Genomic DNA, 23,575 nt, shown 5'->3' on the forward strand with positions numbered 1-23,575 from the left:
CTATGCTGAACAGTCCGATCTGTCACTCCCTGTCACTATGGAGATCCGCCCGCTCTGTTTACACAGGCGGGCGGATCTCCTCACTCGATTCCCCGACGATCGGGGCAGAGCAGCGGCGATCGCCTCTGCTCCTCCCCTGGCCCGACTCCCGCTGTGACTGAAAACAGTGGGAGCGCGCCTCCGGCGGCGCGTGAGCGCCGCCTACAGGGGGAGGAGTCCAGCGACGTAGGTCTACGTCGCTGGACGGGATCGTGGCAAAGTGCCGCAGTAGCCTCCATGTGAGCGGAGGTAAAGTGGTTAAAGGAAATTGAATAAGAACATTGTATAATGTATGGGCAGCTTTACAGGACTTAAAGGATCTGCTACCTAAAGCGTTAGTAAACCGCTAGAAAAATTACTAACAATGGGCCACCCTGCAGGTTTAAGTCATAATGCACTAGTATGCACTGCATACTAGCACATTATGACAGACTTACCTGTACACAGAGCCCTCCAGTGCAGCGCTGGCACAGCTCCCTGGTCCTGCCATCTTTACCTGGTCTTCCTTCTGGGTTCATGGACTCTGGCTGCATGGATGGCCAGGACCGCAAATTCTCGGCTTTGGCGCTAAGCTCTGAAGGTCTGGCACAGTATGCTGTACCTTCAGAGCACATGTGCACGTGATGTCACTGGCTGTATGTTGTTTGAATATCTCCTAAACAGTGCAAGTTTAACAGACATTCACTGTACCTACAAGTAAGCCTTATTGTAGGCATATCTGTAGGTACAAGTTCAAACGTAGAGTTTATTTCCACTTTAAGGCTTGCTGCCAGATACCTCAACATACCATTAATGGTCTAGTGGCTTCCATACCTTGACGAGTCAGAACTGCTTGGGCGGCAAAAGTGGCTGTTTTGGCAGCAAAAGTGTACTACTCAATATTAGGTGGGCAAGATGGCAAAACATATACCAGTGTTTCTGCTAAATAAGACATGGTGTACATTGGTTGTTGAATAGATCTGGTCATTATTGTTCACACAGGGGACATTATATGATAACTATATTCATGGACACTCTGGTACATTTGCAATTGCATTGTTCTCAAGGATCAGGCATAGCTTCAGGCCACACAAAGCTACAGTTTCAGAATTCAGATGGCATATTCTGTATGCACTTTATTCCTTCAGTTAGCTATAGATATATATCTATAGTTTGCAACTTTTTTAAAGGAGTTGCCTGTAATATCTATTGGAAGATTTTGACATGATGATTGGAATTCATATAGTTATTCAAGAATCTTAGACAAGCTTAAGTCCTTGGTTCCCCTCCCCCATTCTGCATCAGCTTCATGGCAATGCTTCCACCTCCTCTGCTTTGTGATGAAAGGGTCATTTTTCCTACTGATCAATATTTGGCACTTATGTATGACAATAATTCTTGCAATGTCATTCTATCCAAACCCCAATATTGATCTGTGTAATGCAGTCGTACTCCAGCATAACACATAATACAAGAGGGGTGTGCTGTGTACACTAATCTGCCTCTGAAATTTGTGTCTTCAATCAAGAGGTTTATTCATAGTAAATGTTGTAATTATTTACAATGCGACTTCATGAAATGAGGGCAGGGGACACATGGCACTGGTAAGTAGCTTAAAGAGGATTTTGTTTCTCTTTGCTAATATCTCCAGGCCTCCCAATGTCTGGTTCATGCTGTAGAAATATCCTAAAATCCACATAAGTGTTTTTTTTTTTTTTTTTAGCTTAAACATCTCCTTATTCAACGTTTTTAAGAATACATGGGACAATAAGACAGGTAACATTAGAACATAGGTCAGAACGACATGCCTTGTGCAACAGTTACATGAAAGGTGAACTATCCCATCTTGTGAACAATGATACATAAAACAAGACTATAGTAAATAGGGATACATAAAAAACAAAAGGGAAGGAATTAAAAGGGAAGAACAGGGAAAGAGAATAATTCTTTCTTCAAAATAGAAACAAATACATTTCAAAATAGAAACAAATAAATCTATAATAACCATTGCCAAAACGAGAAAGTGATACTGCGAAAATGGTAAAATACAATAAATCAGCATGAACAAGCTGTGGCAAGTATTATGTATAGATTAACATACACTGAGAACATCTCCATCAACAGCATGCTGCGCTGGCAAAAAAAATTATCAATATATGTAAATGAATAAAAATACTAACTTGTGGTATAAAGTTCATGAATATAGTATAAAAGTCCAACACCCATATAGTGAATCCAGACTATATCATATAAAATCTCCGTGTTTCTCAGCACAGCTTGTTGAAGATAAGCACAATGTGTCCTTTCACCCAATGAAGATGTGAGGTCTCCAGAAGATGTATGACTTTCAGTCATAGAGAAGTCAAAAACTCTTGTGTAGTGATATCTCTTTGCCGTGATCCAATGTTTTCCCTCAGGCCTCCACACAGGGGTGTAACTACAGGGGTTGCAATTGCAACCGGGCCCCATGCTCCAGGGGGCCTGTGCTGCTCCCCTGAACACCTGGATAAGAGATGGGCAGCATGTAGTGAAATCACTGTCCTCCTATTTCCTGGTGTAGCTTCAGGAGGAAAATGGAGGAGATTGGTTCCTCTGTATGCTGCCCCCGCCACTCCTCCTATCCAGGTCACTTGTGTTCTGCTGTCTCTGGGCCCCTGTGTGCTCCCCCCCCCCCCCCACTGTGCTCCCTTCCCTCTCCTGCCGGCTGCTGCAGGGGATGTGTCACAATAGAAAACCATGAAGGGGTCGGTAAATATGTAATTTACCAGCTCCTTCCTTTCTGAATGGACAGAGTCATAGTCAGTGACATTGTAAAAAAATAAAATAAAATTATAAAAAATAATACAATTAAAATACCAAAAAATAAAAACTATCGACACCAGTGGGTGAACTTCCAGGATCGCAAAGGTCACACTTGCGACTGAGCCCTGGCATTCCACCACCGTGGGGAGGCCCCAAGATGGCAGGAAAGGGGCTCACTGCAGAACTTGTAAAAGGGTCCCACTGCAGGACCGTAATAAAGGGCCCCGCAAGGAGAGTAAAGGGCCCCAGGCTTGAAGGGAATGGCCCCGACCAGGGGTCCAGGGGGCCCTTTATGGTTTCTTGCACCTGGGCCCTGAAGGTTCTAGTTACGCCTCTGCCTCCACAAATAGGTTCTTCACTGCTCAGGGTCCCCGGCAATGAAGAATAAACAGAGCACCAGGCTCGAAAAGTATAAAATTCATGATAGGATGCTTTATTGTGGTTAAAAAATACTAAAAGTTGTGTATGACAATTAACATGAACAAAGATTGCAAATCCCACAATGCAAGACGGGATCGCGGAAGCATGGTTATGTTGCAAATTTCGGTTGATCACAACAAAGATGTAAAAAAAAGAAAAAGAAAAGTGCCTCTAAAAACAGTATTTATTTGATAAAAGGGCAAGCAGCCAAGTGTACACTCACATCAAAGTGCAGATAGATAACACCCGGTGAATTGATTCTCCAACCGAGGGTTTAACAGTCACGGTAATCGCGGTGGGCAGGGAGATGATGGTAAGTCAGAGTCGTTCCGGGTACACCTCGATGGAACCAGCTTGGGGTGCGGCACCGGTAGGCATGTGACGTCACCAGGGTGAAGGGAGAAACCAAGACGAGTTTCAGAGCATGCGCGCTCCTTTGTCAAGTGATCACAGCAGAGAGACTTCACTTAGACAAGAGTTCTTTGACTTCCCTATGACATGAGTCACACATCTTCTGATAAGCTGATATCTTCACTGGGTGAAAGGACACGCGGTGTTTTTCTTCAAGTAGCTGAGCAGCACAGAGATTTTAAATGATATAGTCTGGATTCACTTTATGGGTGTTGGACTTTTATACTATATGCATGAACTTTATAATCATTCATTAACCACAAGTTAATATTTTTTATTCGTTTACTTATATTATCATTTTTCTGCCAGCGCGCCATACTGATGATGGAGTTATAACCATTGGTTGGTAAAAATTGGTATGCGATTGAGAATCTATTGAAGTATAAGGAATAGGCTGTATTTGTCAGGTCACTATATCTAAATATCTATCAGCAAATTTACAAATTTTAATATTTAGTGCATTGATAAGGCACAAAAAATATCTGAATCTCTATGAACTTGACAGCACCGTATGTATGGCAGGTGAGTATTGACAAAAAAAAAAAAATTGATCTTTAGTCTGAACAAGGACCTTCCATTGTTATGTCAAAATATCAGGTATTTTTTCATTTGAGATGAATGAGTTTTCAGCCACGCAGTGCTGTAACCACTGTAGAATCATCTGTAGCAGAGGTTCTAAAGAAGTGTCTTCTGAGATACAAAACCACTGAGGTTGTTTGAGCTTTTCCATCACCCATTCACAAAATGTCTTGTATACCTTTGACTAAATACATAGCATTACGTGAATGGATAAGAGGAGATTATTTGGTTTACTCAAAGAATACTTTATATTAATTAAAAATAATACAAGATGTTTTGTGTATGGACAAGGTGAAGAGTAAAGCCCCGTACACACACGCAGATCGTCGTCATACAAATGTTCGCCTTTTCTCCCCGGGATGTCAGTGTCTGTTGAAAAGTGCAAAGACAGCACAAGGACAGCACAAGAATTTTGTCCGCAGACTTCAGCTGACTGCAGAAGTGATGTCATGTAATGGTTAACTTTCCCTGTGTTTTTTATTTTCTGAGCATGCCCAGTCTTGCAAATCTGCGGTCTGTTGGCTGATTTCTGTACTGACAGGCGAACAATCGTCCGTTCTGGTGTCTGCAGACAAAAATTTTCATGTTTGCAAGAAAGACTCTTGTCCGCGGATTGTGTGCAGACATCTGTCGGAGGCACCATACTAAAACGCATACAATCGGCAGATCTTTCGTCCGCCGACGTTTGTATGACGACGATCTGCGTGTGTGTACGGGGCTTAAGCGACCCACTATCATCACTGTACTACTTGGAACTTTGTATCTGAGCGGCTGAAAGCTTGCAGCCAATGCTAGTATCCAGCAGTATTCCGCTCCTCTTCCTCTGCCCCCCCATGCTCTGCCATATTTTGAATAGTTTTTTTTTTGGGGGGGGGGGGAGTACCTAGTTTTGGCAGGTACCCGCTCCCACTTCCGCTCAGAATGCCTAGGTGAGCCATGCGGCCGCAGGGAAACTGCACAAGTGTGACCCTAGCTTAGGAAAGGATTAGAACATTTGTCAAGATTTTAATGTTGTGACTCAGATCAAAAGAGGGGAATTTCTGTAGCCGCAAGTCCTTGTAGTCCCTAGAATTGGGGTAAGAGTGGCAACCTCAGCCTGGACTCTAGCCAGGCCATGCCTCCAATCAGTGTTGGGGTAGTTACTCAAAAAATGTAACTAGTTACTAGTTACTTCTGTAAATTGTAATGAGATTACTTTACTAGTTACTGCATTTGAAAAGTAACTTCACTACTTATTACTTTACTTTCCTCTTTCTTAATTGACCGTGTAGAAGAAGATACATGACACTCTTTCTGCATAGAGTTTATTGTATAAACACAGGCTTTGGGAAACATGAGAACAAAACCTGAAAAAACAGAATAAAACATAAAGTGCAACAAAAAGTCATAAACTTCATCCCTCTCTATTCTTCGAAATAACGATTTTATCGCACGGCTTGGATAACGCCTAGTTCCTATAGCCTAGTAAAGTAGTGTAGTTACCTCCTATAGCCTAGTAAAGTAGTGTAGTTACCTCCTATAGCCTAGTAAAGTAGTGTAGTTACCTCCTATAGCCTAGTAAAGTAGTGTAGTTACCAATATTAGTATTGTAACTAGTTACATTACTTCGTTACTAAAAAAAGTAATGTAGTTACTGTAATCCGTTACTTTGTAACTAGTTACCCCCAACACTGCCTCCAATGCATTTCACTCCACCCCTCGGAGCTTTGTCACACACTAAGTGGCACAGTAAGTTGCATTGGATCGCAAGATTTTGTTGCTGCCTGTTTCCATGCTGAAAAAATCCACCCTCTCTATTTGTCCTGGTGACCATTAAAACTGGAAACTTTTATATGTGTCACTTGAACAAGAGGTGATGATTTAAGGTTTAAAAGGTTTAAAAAAGAACTATGGTCATAGTGCTTACCTCCTTTTCAAAGGTTCAGCATCTGCAAGGGGTCGCTTGCTGGCACCAGCACCTTCTCCATGACTTCTTATGGGTAGCAGTCTTCAGCCATGAGGTCACTGGGGATGAAGTCACTCCTGCACATGCATGGGAGTCAGTCATCCCAGCACACATGGGCAGTGCTGGCAATGTAAACTGAGCTGCACATGTGCAGCTTAATGTGCATCTTAACCACTTCTGGACCGGAAGATTTTACCCCCTTTCTGACCAGGCCCTATTTTGCGATTCGGCACTGCGTTACTTTAACGGACAATTGCGCGGGCATGCGACACTGTACCCAAATTCAATTTACATCCTTTTTTTCCCACAAATAAAGCTTTCTTTTGGCTGTATTTGATCACCTGTGCGATTTTTATTTTTTGCGCTATAAATAAAAAAAGAACAAAAATTTTGAAAACAAAAATTAAAAACCATAATTTTTTAACATTTTAGGCCAATTTGTTTTCTGCTACATATTTTTGGTAAAAAAAACAATCACAATAAGCGTATTTTGATTGGTTTGCACAAAAGTTATCACGTCTACTAACTACGGGAAAGATTTATGTCAGTTTTATTGTTTTTTTTTTTTTTTACTAGTAATGGCGCGATCTGCGATTTTTTTTGCGGGACTGCAACATTGCGGCAATCAGAGCCGCCTGACACGCGCATTGGCTTCCCCGCTGACGAGCGGGGTGGGAGCACGCCCCCTAGACTCCCGCGAGCGAGCGCCGTACATGTACGACGATTTGCCTGGGAGCGGCTGCCTGCCGCAGTACATCTGTGGCGGGCGGTCCTAAACTGGTTAAAGAAGACTGTGAACAAGCAGGCAGATTTTATTGATAAATAGCCTGCCTGTTTGCAAACTTTATAATTTTGAATTTACAGTAGTTCCACTTTAAAGCCTAATGCCATGTTTCTTATGACTTTAAACATTTTGTTTGGGCCATGTGTTCCAGCAGGGGGATGGGGACTTCTTGTCCTGCTCCCAGAACAAAATTAAGTTGGGCTGAAAGCTGCTCAGCCATTCACAGAAAGCCTTATATTCCATCAATAAATTCAAGGCTTTCTCTGATTGGCTGGAGATTTTGACATCATCTGTCCGCCTCTCCACCTCAGCCAATCAGAGGTAGCCTCCTATTTATTGATGAAATGCAGGGCTTCCTGTGAATGGCTGAGCAGTGATTAGCCTGACTCAATTCTGTTCTAGGAGTGGGACAGGAAGTCCCCGTCCCACTGATAGAACACATCGCTGTATGCTGTATAAAGCTAATGTTACATACAGTTTATCCACTTCCTGCAAACCAATGTACTGGTACCGCGGCTTGAAGAAGTGGTTGTACCGGGGTGATGCTTGCAGCCAGAGGCATCACCCCGGTACAGTTTTTTAGGGCTGGCGGTCAGCTTTCTGATGATAACAACTGATGCGGCTTAGCCTCCTCCCGTCTCCTTCCGCCACTCTGCCCGGGTCTCCCGCCCCACCGCCGGCTGGTTAGGTCGACTGGTTAGAGTCCTGAACTAAGCTGGCATTGGGTTTCGATCGGGTCTCTGATCAATCAACCCATTTTAGCAAAAAATACAGATTTTAACTTGTAAACAACAAGTGTCAGAAATAGGCCTGGTCCTTAAGTGGTTATACAATGCTCCCAATGGGCGCATCTGTTAGTGAAGCAAATATGCATCAGCTTGCTACAAATTAACTATTTAAATTACAAGAAACATGGAGTTAGGCTTAAGGGCTCTTTCACACATGGAGTCCGTCGGACGGACTCCATTTTTCTCAGCGGGGGATCGATCCGCCGATCCCCCGCTGAGCAGGAGAATGACAGCTGTTCTCCGCGTTGTGTGCGGAGAACAGCTGTCAGAGTCCCATACATCTCTATGGGGGAATCGGATGGCAACGGACCGTCGGTCTGTTTTCATCCGATCCCATCCGATCTGATCCGCTGAACGGATGGAAAATGGGGTTTCCATCCGTCCAGATTTGACGGATCGGATGTCAGCGGACATGTCTCCGCTGACATCCGATGCCCCATAGGGATGCATGGGGGGACCGTTCAGATCCGCTAAAGAAAACCTACAGGCAGATCTGTGTAAAAGAGCCCTTATTGTTCAAACTGAGACATCAGTTCCAGTGACATCTTTCATAGATTTCCCTCAATTTTCAGAAATTTCTGTTTCATTTCTCATGCAGCGAGCAAAGAGACAATTTCCCAATGAGTCATGAACAGCAAACATTTATTGACAGGGGTTTTTTGTTTTATGCCATTTTGTATTGATACTTGACCAGCAAACTTTGCTGCTTTTTAGTAACTCTTGTAAATGAATGAATGAAGAATGCAATAAAAAAGAGGTCCTATATATATTCATGCAATATTTCTCAGCTGTTCTTCAATAATAAATCTGCCATTGGTATTCAAGTTGTCTTCTAATTAAAAAAACTGTCTGTGAAGACATAATGAAATTTAATAGCAAAAGGTCATGAAAACCATAGTGCCATAATGCATTTCAATTTCGTAATTAAAGTTTATTGTTGACTATCTAATAAATGCATCATTCAACTATGGCAAGTGAGGGCTGACAGCCATAACTAATATGGAGTTTATAAACCATGCATAATGCAGTTACTGTACTAACAACTGCAGCACATTGGTGAACCAGGAAAATTAAAAAGCAATTTTTCTTCTTATAGTTTAATTGTTTTCTGTGGTATGTGTCATGATCTTAAGCCCAAAATATCAAACAGTATGCAACACACATGGTTTTGGTTTGAAATGTATATGTTTAAAGTAATAACAAACACACACTTTTTAATTTACATTTCCCTTCTGTTTCTGTATATGGATGATGGCCCGGTAATTAATTAAAAAAAACAAAAAAACATCTAGGTAACTTTTTCCTAATCAATATACAGCTGTCACACCCACAATTTTCCCAGCCTGTCTGAAGGGAAACATAAGTAGGAGGAGCTTCTAGTCCTCTGCTGCTGGTCACATGTTCAAAATTAATTTAATAGAAAAACAGCCTTTGGAATACAGAGTAAAAACAAATAAATAAATATCAATAAACTGTTTTAAATTGGCATACTAATATATATATATATATATATATATATATATATATATATATATATATATATATATTATTTGAAATCCAATCTTTTTTATTTTGTGGAAATAACATGGTGTGGGCAGATTTCTGCCAGTCCCAGGTTGTGTCTTAGAATAATAGGGAAGGGAAGCCACCATTAATCTAAATGTAATATTCCACCCCCCTTTGTTAGTGGGCATGGAGGAGGGAGGGAGTGAGCTGTCATTTACCACCATGTATACGCCCACGTGGTGACTCTATAGTCACACGGGCTGCTCAGATGTGATGAAGAGGGAATGCTCAGCATAGAAACTTACTGAAAACTGAGCATGTGCAGTGCTGCCACCATAGCTACAAAATCCCTAGCTGAATTAGGGACATGAACAGAAGGGGGAGATAGAGAGCAGCAGGATCAACCAGGAGATTTTTTGCAAAATACAGAAAGGGAATCTCATAGTGGCAAAGTGAGTATGAACAGCATGTAATACAACATTTATTTATAGTTTTTTATGACGTGGGTTTAGTGACACTTTAAAGCTAAACTCCATAAAGAAATCAGACTTAATGAGTTTAGTAATAGGAACATGCAGAAATTAATTACTTTTTAATTATAGTTTGATGGTTTAATTTCGTGCTCAAAGTTTGGATCACATAATGCTGTTTAGCTGCTATAAGCAGACAAGCAGACAAACAGCTACTGCTTGTGATCTTACTGCTTTTTTTTTTAGACTTCTTGTATCAGAAGTCCTTTCAGTTAAAGCAGTATTAAAACCCTCAGCGTTATATAGTTTACCACATTGAACATCATAAAATAATCATTCCCCAATAAGCTATTAGTAGAAATTGTTACCCCCAGCGCTTGTAGTTTACAACTTTTATGCTAGCTCCTACTCTGTCAGTGCTACTTCCCTGAACTTCTGGTCTTCACAGAAAAAAGGTAACAGTGGACAGTGCAGTCGTTAGTCAGTCTGTTAGCATGGAGAAGGGAGGAGCAGAGAAGTGCCTTGCAATCCTAGGTTATGGGACTGTGTGTTTCTATTAATGAACAATGTGTAGGGAGACACAACTTTAGCCCTTGCATGCAAGAAAGGCTCAATAGGACACTGCAAAAGAAAGGAGCCACCCTGAAACAGGAAACCTTGGAGAGTGGTCATGACACCAGCTTAAACTGGATCATATGCAAGGATTAAAAGATAATGAAGCTGCATACTCAGTAAGTGATTAAATCAACTGCTGAAATTTCATACAAAAAATAAGGTTGAATATCACTTTTAGGCTGGGTTCACACTGGTGCAAACACAGAGATCGCATGTGATTCACACCACATTGCTATGCAGGTCACATGCGATGTCTGTGTGATGTATATATGCGATCCTTTCACAAGGACCATTGTGCTTAATGAAATGACCAGAGATTGATAGTAATACCCTCAGTAATAACATTAACATGAACCTACCACAAGCATCATTGTATTACATCTTTGTTTTATTATCATCTCCAACAGTGCAGAATATCCTGACCTCCGAAAACACAACAACTGTATGGCAAGCAGCCTGACGCCTGCCATTTATGCCAATCTCTGTAACAAGACCACCCCTAACGGCTTCACCCTCGACGAATGCATCCAGACCGGAGTAGATAACCCAGGACATCCCTTCATTAAGACTGTGGGTATGGTGGCAGGAGATGAAGAATGCTATGAGGTGAGAAAGCCTTTGAGTCTATTGATTATATATATATATATATACACACAGTATATCTCAGAGTAGCAATATGGACAATGTGTCATTTTGCAGCTTATCCAGTTCCCAAGCACAAACGACAAAGAATTTAATTTTAGGAATAGGTTAGTGAGATTAGGTTTTATGCAGATACAGTATACATATTTGGACTGTATGTTTAGCACACTTGAGTCATTCTATTCTGATTCAGATTTCATACGCTTGGCGGTGTAACCTTTCTAGTATATTATAAAGTGCTGAGACTTAAAAATGTTGTAAAATTATGTGCACTGCATAGATGCATACAGCTGTAAAATTGTTAATCTCCCTTTGGATGCATATCTCTATATCAAGAAATACCGTTAGTAACCCTACTATAACAACTGCTGACACAAGACCAATAAAAATATATAGAGCACTTCTCCAACCTGAGCAGACTGATATGCTTGCCCTGAAGATCAATAAAGTACGAACGTACACTACTACTAAGCAAGAAATTGTGCCTGCAAAATGGCAGAGGAACAAAGATCACAGTTGCAACCAGGGCCAGTGGTAAATTTCAGAGGGAAAAGACCAGACCAGTAGTAAATGTCAGAAGGAAAGGACCAGACCAGTGGTAAATGAGAAAAGGAAAGGACCAGACCAGTGATACATTTTAGAAGGAAAGAACCAAACCAGTTGTAAATGACAAAAGGAAAAGAGCAGACCAGTGATAAATGTTAGAAGGAAAGGACCAAATCAGTGGTAAATGACAAAAGGAAAGGAGGAGACCAGTGATAAATTTTGGAAGGAAAGGACAGAACCAGTGGTAAATGTCAGAAGGAAAAGACCAAACCAGTGGTAAATGACAAAAGGAAAGGATCAGACCAGTGTAAAAAAATTTAGAAGAAAAGAACCAAACCAGTTGTAAATGACAAAAGGAAAGGAGCAGACCAGTGATAAATGACAGAAGGTAGGGACCAAATCAGTGGTAAATGACAAAAAGAAAAGGAGGAGACCAGTGATAAATTTTAGAAGGAAAGGACTGAATCAATGGTAAATGACAAAAGGAAAGGAGCAGACCAGTGATAAATGTCAGAAGGAAAGGACTGAACCAGTTGTAAATGACAAAGGGAAAGGAGCAGACCAGTGGTAAATGTCAGAAGGTAAGGACCAAATCAGTGGTAAATGACAAAAAGAAAAGGAGGAGACCAGTGATACATTTTAGAAGGAAAGGACTGAATCAATGGTAAATGACAGAAGGAAAGGACCAGACCAGTAAAAAATGTCAGAAGGAAAGGACCGAACCAGTGGTGAATGACGGAAGAAAAGGACCATGGTAAATTGCCCTAGTAATTAACAGATGCTCAATAAATTGATTCCTATTAGGACTGGGGGAGGGGGTCCATTTATGTGGTTCAATGATTAAAAATTGGCCAGAGGCCCTTTGGCCTCTAGCTACACCACTGGGCCTGCATATATAATCATTTGTCACCATGTACGTATTATTTACACGCTAGATACTCAGGCCCCGTTCACATAGGGGCGATCTGACTTTGGGGGGCGACCTCCGAGGTCGCGGTGCGAGCAGCGCGCCGCGACCTCGGAGCGGCCGCCACAGACTTCATAACATTGAAGTCTATGGCGGTCGCCTCCGGGTCGCCCCAAAGAAGCTACGGACCCTTTTTCTAAGTCGGAGCGACTTGTGTCGCTCCTATTAGAACGGGTCCGCAGCTTCCCTATGGAAGGCGACCTATGGCGACCTGTGAGGCGACCAGGTCGCCTCACAGGCCGCCTTAGTGTGAACGGGGGCTCAGAATGAATGTTTTTAACTTCATAGAGATGCCCTGATCTCCTCTACGTTGTAACACCAGAGTAAAGGCCTGGTATTTTACCTGTCTACACTACACATATTTCCTATCATGCACTTGTACATGTTATTCTTATTTTCTGTATACCTGCATACTAAGTGTCATGGTCATAATAAAGGTGTAGGGAGCAAAACACCCCGACCCCCAGCTGGTGATTTATTTCTCTTCACGGTGAAAAAGCAATGGCGTAGCATGCAGTCTCCTTCTTAAAGTTGAGGAACAGGCATATTGACATACAGTATCTCCGTACAGCTAGCCATATAGTTGAGATTGCAGTTAGAAGATCTTCCCATACATATGACTGTTTCTGCAGACAGCCCATCCACCAGTCAATTGAACTTAGCTAATTTTTGTTTTCTTAATGGGTTTCACAAAAGAGTCACTATTGCTTCTCCGACATAAGTCTGGCACCAGGCATGGTATTGGTTTGGGAATTCTGCATTCATGTGAAAGACATTTCCATTGTAGGCGATATTTCAATGACACATTTTAAGAGTAAGAGAGATAAGCAAATATGTCCCCAGACAGTAGTAAAGGCATAACCCACTAATTAAAGTGAGCTGAAACCTGGTCCTGATGAATGGACTCAGCTTTGTTCAGTTAATTTGCACGGGAGTTACAGTAATAATCCATGCTGGTGCTGTAAATGCAGATGGGAAAAACATCTTTCTGCACTGCAGGGAAGCTTTACAAATCTGCTTAGCTACTTGAAGAAGTAGGTTAGGGCTAAAAGAACAATTCTTAGTCGGTCATGAGACTAAAAATCATGTGATCAATGGTTTTGTGTACATTACAGTAGTTTTAATAAGAACTGTTACACAGAAGATTTGTAGGTTCTCGACTGAGCAATCGATCACCAACAATCAATGCTGCAATTCATGTAGCAGAATAGGTTTAATGAGAAATGTGATTAATCTCCTCTTTTTACTGAAGAATTGAGAGAAGAAAGAGATTCATTGCTCGGCAATAGTCATCTATGTAAATATTTTTCCGGTTTTAAAGAAAATCCTCACATATACAATAAAATTGCTACAATAGCCATTTGACAGTTTATTGTAGCCAAGATAAAACTGGCAAAAAAATTCAAAATTTTCTTTCCTGCAGCCATGGAAACAGTGCTGTGCCTTACAAATATCCCATCCCCTGCTCACATGACTGGCACACTGCTTTACCAGAAATTTGCACAAAGCATTGGATCAAGTATAGGCAGTTTCAAAATAAATATAGAAATTTCATCTTTGATGAGATACTTTCAAAGGCTCTCCTTTTCTGCTGCCTACACTTTCTCGTTGCCTAACAAATCTGATAGGTGGTTTCATAAATCAAGAGGAAGGTGTTGGGTGATGGAAGGGTAGACCCATTTATTAGGCTCAGTTCCTAATACTTAGCCGCCTGCTCCTCTTTAAATTTTAACTGTGCTAATTACCTCTGGATACTAATGTAGCCCATCTCCAACCATCTATCCATGGTTAAAGTTATTACCTGCTCAATGAGCAACAAAATCTTTGTAAAGCTATTGCATCTCAGTGTTGCCTGTGCTTTATTACTGGCTAATGCCTCGTACACACGCATCGATTATTGGCCGGGAATTTTCGGCCAACGTCCGATTGGCCGATTTTCGGCTTGTTAGTATGATGCTTCCGACAACCGACTCCGACTTTTCGGCCGAAAAAAATCTGGTGTGCAGGCTATAAGTTTTTTGTTGGCCGTCAACACAACGGCTGATTTTCCATCAGTCAGTACAGATTTCGGCAGACAAAAATCTGATGAGCAAGACTGGGCATGCTCAGAGAAGAAAAAACACACGGAAAGTAAACCATCACATGACATCACCTCTGAAGTAGATTTTTGTTGGCCGAGAAAATTTGTGTGCAGTCTAGGCACATTCCAACCAACAAAACATCACTCTGGACAAAAGTCGGACGATCGGTCGGCCGATAATCGTTGCGTGTGTACGAGGCATTACAAATGAGATCGGTGGTTTCATAAACCAAGAGGAAGGTGGGAATGGGAGGAAGGGTGGGCATATTTATTAGGCTAATTTCTTTAGCTCTCCAACCAGCTCTCCTCAAAGTACAGATAGTATCTGTTCAATGAGCAACAGACTCTTTGTAGAGTTTTCGCTTTTTAGTTTTGCCTGCACTTTCTCACTGGCTAAAAAATGTGATAGGTGGTTTAATAAATCAAGAGGAAGGTGTTGAAGGATGGACATATTTATTAAGGGCAGCTCCTGATACTCAACTCAGGTAGCCCTTCAAATTCTAACCATGAAAGTTACTTCTGGATTCAAGACTACTGCGTCTTTGACCACCTCTCCACTAGTTACAGCCAGTATCTGCTCAGTGAGCAATACATTTTTATGCAAGTTATTGCTTCTCAGTGTTGCAGGTTATTTATTCAAATCCATGATCTGGGATTCCATATGAGTAAGCCACTTAAGCCTAGAGCAGCAGTATTTACCCTGAAACAGAAATACATTGCACCAGATGTATACAGGACACCATTGTCAAACATAGTACATATCACAAATAACTATATGCTTTCACTAAGGCTCTTAGAAACAACCAATAAAAAGCAGATTTAAGGTTAGTGTGCCCTCACTACGGAACAAAGATCATAGAATTATGCAAAAAGAGCTGTTTATTACCTTTGATTGGTAAACCCTGATTTTAAATATAGCCCTGAATAAAAATGTGCAGTTAAACCAGGGCTTTTTTTCAGCAGGAACGCAGGGAAATGCAGTTCCGGCACCTCCAGCACTGAATGTATATAACTGCAAGTGGTGTGCTGTAGGGTCTATTGATGCTGGATGCTGGGGGATTTAATGTTTGTTGCTGGGGAGGTCTATATTTGCTGGTGGGGGGTCTATTGTTGCTGGGGGGCATTGATTGTTGCTGGAAGGGATCTACTGTTGAGGGAGGGATCGATTGCACCTAACTGCTGGAGAGTCTATTGATGCTGGCTTTTGGGAGATCTGCTGTTGCTGCCAGGGGTCTCTTGTTGCTGGGGTGATATTTTGTTGCAGGAGTCAACTGTTGCCGGAGGAATCTATTATTGCTGGGGGGAGGGTATATTGCTGCTGGATAAAGAGGGGGGGGGGGGGTTGTTTTACAGCTTTTCTTGTTATCATTAACAAATCACATACAAATTACTTAGCACAACAAAATGATACTTGGCTCGGTATTCCATAAATGAGGTGGTGCTTGAAGGTGGGTAGGGGGTGGAACCAAGGGATGGTGCTCGGAGGTAGGTAGGGGCAAAGACACAAAGTGACTCAGAAGGGGGGAGTTCCAGCACCTTTTCACTGAGAAAAAAAGCCCTAAGTTAAACAAATACATTTCAGTGAATAAACTGCAAATTTCACTTTCACTCAACCAGGTTTTGCTTATTATTTTTTTTTGTTTCATCTCAAAACTGAAGTTTAATCACAGGGTGAATAAATGATATTAAATATTGTAGTGGATAAAAATGATCTATGTATTGTACAAAAACCTTGTATAATAAAATTAAGTGTAATGATCTGAAATGGTTTTCTTAATGTTCTAGGTATTTTCAGATATTTTTGATCCTGTAATAAAAGAGAGACACAATGGATACGACCCAAGAGCCATGAAGCATCCCACAGATTTAGATGCCAGCAAGGTAAATGTCACAGTAAATGCAAGTACCAAGGAGAAAAACATAAGTTCATGAAGCTGGCCTTAGGAAATGGCAGATCTGATCAATTAAATGTATACAGTATATCAAATACAGTAATAGTACCCATTCTATGTTCCTTGTGCTTGCTCATTGCAGATTAAAGCTGGCCATTTCGATGAGCGTTATGTACTGTCATCTCGTGTTCGCACTGGAAGAAGCATCAGAGGCCTAAGCTTGCCTCCAGCATGTACCCGTGCTGAGAGGAGGGAAGTTGAGAGGGTGGCAGCAGATGCCCTTAATGGCCTCCAAGGAGACCTTGCTGGACGCTACTACAGACTCAGCGATATGACAGATCAAGAGCAGCAACAATTAATAGACGTAAGTGTCCGACTAAGATGAGAATGTCTCTACAATAAACTCAAGGGGTTTACAAGTAAACTAAGCATTTTTTTGAATTACATGAACTAGGAATGTATAGTAATCTTCCGTCCAGCACAGTTACAGAAAATATCTGTAGGGATCTTGCTGTTTTTTTTTTTTTTTTTAACCATTGCTTGGGCAATAATTTGCCATTTTAGATATTACAGACTTGATTTGTCTTCCCACGCAAGTTGGATACTCTATATGAGAAGATAACAAACGTGCATCCAGATAGATGATTCTCTCCTAAACAAGGGGTTGATTTACTAAAACTGGAGATTGCAAAATATGGCGCAGCTGTGCATGGTAGTCAATCAGCTTCTAACTTTAACTTGTTCTATTAGGCTTTGACAATAAAACCTGGAAGCTGATTGGTTTCTATGCAGAGCTGCACCAGATTTTACATTCTCCAGTTTTAGTAAATCAACACCATGGAGTCACATGGACTTTATACACAAATTTGTACTACAATTATCAATCCATATGATGACTTGAGGAATGTCTTTCAAAATTTCATTTGATTTTAACATTCTTTTTTTAGAATGAATGAACTTTTTTACTAACTTACATTTTGGCTTTTCCTATTGTGTGTAATATGTCAGAGTAGGTTGGCATTACATTGTGGAGACCTGAAAATTGTTCTTCTGTATCTTTTTTTCTTCATTGATTTTTATAAGGTTTCTTATATTTAAAAAAATACACTGTTCTTCTGTATCTTAACTTCATGATTTCTGACTTTTTTATTGATAGGATCATTTCCTCTTTGACAAGCCTGTGTCACCATTACTGACAGCAGCAGGAATGGCCCGAGACTGGCCTGATGCTCGTGGCATTTGGTAAGAGGCTCTGAAACAATGTTAAAAAACAGGAAGCAATATGTTAAGCCATTTGTTCATAATTTTACTTGAGGAATTTAGTAACAAATGCAGTTATTCAATGTATGCTCCTCAGTTCTTTAATACCACACACACACACACACACACACACACACACACACAAATTGGGCCCAATTAGCCTTTTTCCCTCCCCGGTGTCATGTGACTCCGTCTCAGGTGTGAATGGGGAGCAGGTGTGTAAAATTTGGTGTTATCGCTCTCACTCTCACATACTGGTCACTGGAAGTTCAACATGGCACCTCATGGAAAAGAACTCTCTGAGGATCTGAAAAAAATAATTGTTGCTCTACATAAAGATGGCATAGGCTATCAGATGATTGCCAAGACCCTGAAACTGAGCTGCAGCAAGGTGGCCAAGACCATACAGCGATTTAACAGGAGAGGTTCCACTCAGAACAGGCCTTGCCATGGTCAACTAAAGAAGTTGAGTGCACGTGCTCAGTGTCATATCAAGAGGGTGTGTTTGGGAAATAGACATATGAGTGCTGCCAGCATTGCTGCAGAGGTTAAAGGGGTGGTGGAGGGGGGGGGTCAGCCTGTCAGTGCTCAGACCATACACCGCACACTGCATCAAATTAGTCTGCATGGCTGCTCTCCCAGAAGGAATGCACAAGAAAGCTCGCAAGCAGTTTGCTGAAGACAAGCAGACTAAGGACATGGATTACTGGAACCATGTCCTGTGGTCTGATGAGACCAAGATAAACGTATTTGGTTGAACTGAGAGAACTGTTAGAAGAGGAGACTATGCGGCACTTTATTAAGTTGACCAAGGAGAGATATAAATGGGGGAACAAACCTGATAAATATCTATCCAGCTTGTTAAAGAATAAAAAAATCAAATAATTATATAGAGAAAATAAAGAATAGAAAAGGAGAGCTGGGTGACTCCACTACAGAAATAGCAAGCGTTTTTCAACAATATTTCAAGAATCTTTACTTGGTTAGACAAAAAGACAGGCCCGATATAGAACAATCTAGAAAACAAAAAATTGTCAAATATATACAAGATTCAATTCTTCCCAAGGTTGAAAAAGAAAGACTGTTAACTCTTGAGAAACCAATTTCACAGGAGGAAATAATTGAGGCTTCAAAAAATTCCCCTTTAGGGAAAAGTCCTGGCCCAGATGGTTTCACAACTAGATACTATAGGAGATTTAGGGAAATTTTAATATCTAAACTCTGTGCATATATGAATGAAGTTTGAGAGGGGGGGGGGGGGCTAAGAAATGAATTGCTCCTGGATCATATAACAATTATTCCTAAAGAGGGGAAAGATTCCACCCTGTGTTCTAGCTATAGGCCAATATCCTTGCTAAATTTGGATATAAAATGATATGCAAACAAAAATTGCAGCCCGCCTGAAGGATCTGATGGGGGAATGGATCCACCCAGATAAAACAGGATTTGTCCCAGGGAGAGAAGGAAAGGATAATGGGATAACAACACAATTAATATTATATATACCTCAAATTCGAGAAGCCTCGGCTCTGCTACTCTCTATTCTCTCTAATATCTATTGATGAGGAAAAAGCATTTGATAGAGTAGACTGGGACTTCCTGTTTAAAACAATAAAGAACCTGGTGGTGGGCCCTAGGATGATCTGGTGGATAGGAGCATCATATAAAAACCCGACGGCTTCGGTAAAGTAAATGGCAATTTGTCAGAGAGATTTGAGATGTGAAACGGGACGAGACAGGGGTGCCCTCTATCCCCCTGTTGTTTGTCCTGTCATTAGAACCTTTACTGGCTTCGATAAGGAATAATATAGATATAACAGGGGTAAAACATGGGGTGGAGGAACATAAAATCGCAGCATATGCGGACGATCTTTTTATTTTATATAAGTAACCCCAGAATAAGTCTCCCTAATATCATTAAAGAAATGAGAAGATTTGGAGATTTGTCAAATTTCAAGATAAATCCAATAAAATCTGAAATCTTGAATATCGGACTAATACTTTTGGTAATATAGTGTATACAAAATGGTCACTGCACACAGTTTTTCTTTGCTTGAAGGGAAAGAAATGTTATATTTCAGAGTATTGATACATTCAGTGCTTTGAATGAACCTATGCACCCGAAAAAATGTATTTTACCATTTTTATATTTTAGGCAAGAGTGTGGTGCTTGGTTTAGAGATATAAAAAAAACCTGGGTGCATAGTTTATTCCAATGGAAGGGAGGCACACACGGGATATTTCCATGAGAACAAAGAGTACAGCAAATTTTAGTTTTAACTCAATCAATCTTTCAATGAGAGGCTGCTCACCTTTCTCAAGGTTACCATGAAGGTGGTGAGCTGTGTCCCACCAAATTGTAGCATCTACTGTAATTATTTATTTGTTCTTATGGAAATATCATATGTTTCTTTGCCTCTATTGGGAAATAATTGATCAGAAATGAAACTATTTAAAGCCGAACTCTACCTATAAAAGGAAGTTCCACTTTATGACCTCCTCCTCTAACAGTTTTTAAACATTTTATTTTTCTTGGGGAGCATGTACCTAATTTTTTTTTAGGTACCCCCTCCCACTTCCGCTGGAATCGCCACCAAGCCCGCCCGCTGCCTCCTGGTACGTGTCACAAGTCCCAGGGGGCTGCAGGACCATTCGCACAGTGTAGTGCGACTCACGCATGCACATTTGGAAGTCAGCCTCCCACAGTAAATATGCCGGCACCTGCGACTCAAAGACCGGCGTGTAACTGATCCAGATGAAGACGACGTTGGATCCTAAGACAGGTAAGTATCTACTGTATTTGTGGCTGCTGACTTTTATTTATTTATTTATTTATTTTATTTTTTCTGGGAAAAAAAAAAGGAAGCACTTTAAATACTATTATCTAACTTTATTTGATTTTTTTTAGGCACAATAATGAAAAGACTTTCCTCATCTGGATAAATGAGGAGGATCACACCAGGGTCATTTCCATGGAGAAGGGAGGAAACATGAAGAGGGTGTTTGAAAGATTTTGCAGAGGACTGAAGGAGGTAAGGAGGAGCATTGGAAGGTATTTCAGAGGGCACAAACAGCAAAGGTATGGAAGAGCATTAGGCTTAACCTAGACTGGGGGGAGTAACTTGTCTTGATGAGTGCAATTAGTCAAGCAGTTGATAGTAGCAATATACTCATAACAAGACTCCCTGACGTGAAAGTCTTGTTAAAGCAGAACTAAACCCTTCTATTTGAAGAGGACAGGGCCATCCTAGCCTCTAATTAAATCAGGGTATTGTACACGTGAGAAGCTATATAGTGAAAAAACTATCAGCGCAAGACTAAGTGAAATTCAAATGTGTATAAATGTGCTAGAATAAATCAATATATAAATCCGGCTGCATACACAAATTGTGTCCACACCTCACAACAAAAACATAAAAATCAAAAAACGTGCTGCGCCAGAAGTGCACAAAAATAATAAGTGATTAATGAATCAACAAGTGTTATCAACAAAATATAGTGTCCATCATATGTGCTCTGATGAAACATAAATGTTCATATAAAGTGCTCCAAAGTAATGATTAGTATATCCAGGTGATGACAGGACAGCCTCAATCCCTTGTGAATCAAGCAGGAACCACCAGTGTGTGAACTCCCTCCACCAGTAAGATTGGCCTCTCACCTTGATACCAGACCCAAACGGGCCAGCATGAGCATATCAGGGGATAAACAGACTATCACAGGTAACCTCTCCAGCCTTCACCTCCGGGGGTCGCCAGGACATAAAATAAAGATAAAGCAAAGATCTAGTGCTCTCTGAATGTAAATAATGAGCTTTTATTGAGCATAAAGGGGTAACTCACATTTGTTGGGCACTCAGCCGTGCCTGCTGTTATGGCATTCAGTGTTAGAGAGTAGCACCCGAGCGATCGGCGTCAGGCACGCAGGCTCCGCCTCCCTATACGCGTTACGCCTGGAGCGTGGGCTCCGTTTGGCTTCTTCGGTAGGGGTGAAGTTTGCGTGTCCAGCCTCGCCTATTTACCAATGCTGCTAACGGTGGATTGGCCAGCGGTCACATGTCCTCCTCACTCTGAGCTATGCACAGGACACCGGAACCAAAAGATACACTTCCTGTGATCTTCGGTGTCACTAGCTATTATATCGAGGGGGCAATTTGAAACATATATAGATCTACTAAATCACTACCAGAGACCGCGTGACTGCGCCGCCATCCCCCGGGTGTTTCTCCTAAAATCATCGCATAAAAACATCTTTATTACATAAAATCGCATCATAAAATCGCATTAAATCAAATTATTGCCATAATGTTAAAAACTCACAAAATATATTATTGGTAAAAGTGGAATACCTCTAATATATTGCTAATTCTATAAAATGACACAAAAAAAAATATTTTATGTATATAAAAATATATAAAAATTAAAAATCTGTATAAAAACTATGACAAATGTCTATATATTAAATGATGAATATTGAGTGAATCTACAGATATTTCAGGGAGGGGGGGCTATCTATCACTAATGAAGCAGTTGAGGTCAAAATCCTTATTTAACCCCCTGGGTGCCAATACTTTCGTCTCATACACCCAGAAGGACTCTCTTCTGCTTAATTGTCGAATGTAGTTTCCCCCCCTCCAATGTGGCTGGACATGTTCATTTCCCCAAAACTTTAGAGAATGAGGGTTTCTATCATGGACTTCTCTAAAGTGCTTGGAGACGCTGTGTGACACCTCACCCTTTTTTATATTTTTGATGTGTTCTCCTATTCTTACGTTCAGGGGTCGTGATGTGCGACCCACATATTGGAGTCCACAGCCACACTCCATCATGTAGACCACCCCAATGGTGGTACATGTAATTAAATCTTTAATATGGTATTCGTTGCCTGTGCTGTTAGATTTAAACGATTTTCTTTTCTTTATGTTTTTCCTCGTTTGTCGACAGACACCGCATTTCCCACATGCAAAAAATCCGGATAGAAACTGGAAAACAGTATTTTTCATACGCTTAGGGGGATCTACCACTCCCGGTGCTAACCTATCTTTCAACACAGGTGCTCGCCTGTATATGAAACCAGGTTTCTCCGGAAGGTGGGGTCCCAAAACTTTATCTTGTTTGAGGACACTCCAGTGTTTTTTAATGATGCGTTCAACTTGCTTGTGTTGAGCATTATAATCAAGCACAAGCTTAAAATTATTGTTCACCTCCCTTGGTGGTGTCCTCTTGTTTTCCAAAAGTTCAGTTCTATTTAATAATGCTACTTGTTGTAAATCAGAATTCACTTTCTCCATGTTGTATCCCTTTGCCTGAAATCGTTCCACTAGTACTTTGGACTGTGTAATAAAGTCATTGTCATTTGAGCAATTTCTTTTAATCCTGATAAGTTGTCCCCTCGGAGGCAGCGGCATGGGCCTTAGATGAATCAGATTTAGATGGGGAACATGTAGAATTTCTTTTAGAAAGTTTGGAATTTTGCCTCAATCACAATTATTTTTGGTATGCGGGAGAATATTTTTTACAAACCAAAGGCGTAGCTATGGGGGCAAGATTTGCCCCCAGCGTAGCTAATTTATTTATGGCCCAATGGGAGGAGGAGGAGATTTTAGTGAACAGACCCCCAGAATTAATCTTCTATAAAAGATTCATTGATGATTTGATTATTATCTGGGAAGGAGACATTTTATCTTTTAATTTTTTTAAAACCAGAATGAATTTTAATAACAAGAATATCGCACTTACATGGACTGAGAGCAAGGAGAAATTGAATTTCCTAGATTTGGAGATTTTTATAAAAGATGGTCGTTTACATACAAAAAATTTTTTTAAACCCACCGACCGCAACTCCTATTTA

General features: G+C 40.8%; 1 protein-coding gene across 1 annotated transcript in view; it reads left to right on the forward strand.

The window, feature by feature from the left end:
* Window positions 1-23,575, forward strand: part of CKMT1B (creatine kinase, mitochondrial 1B) — a 52,063-nt gene that overhangs the window by 16,168 nt on the left and 12,320 nt on the right. Inside the window, exons 2-6 of the mRNA XM_082254017.1 lie at window positions 10,746-10,944; window positions 16,359-16,454; window positions 16,608-16,829; window positions 17,622-17,707; window positions 20,634-20,757. Of these exons, the coding sequence (XP_082110143.1) occupies window positions 10,746-10,944; window positions 16,359-16,454; window positions 16,608-16,829; window positions 17,622-17,707; window positions 20,634-20,757 (727 nt within the window). The remainder of the gene's footprint in view (window positions 1-10,745; window positions 10,945-16,358; window positions 16,455-16,607; window positions 16,830-17,621; window positions 17,708-20,633; window positions 20,758-23,575) is intronic.

The sequence above is a fragment of the Pelophylax lessonae genome, assembly GCF_965119305.1.
Source record: "Pelophylax lessonae genome assembly, chromosome: 4".
NCBI classification, from domain to species: Eukaryota; Metazoa; Chordata; class Amphibia; order Anura; family Ranidae; genus Pelophylax; species Pelophylax lessonae.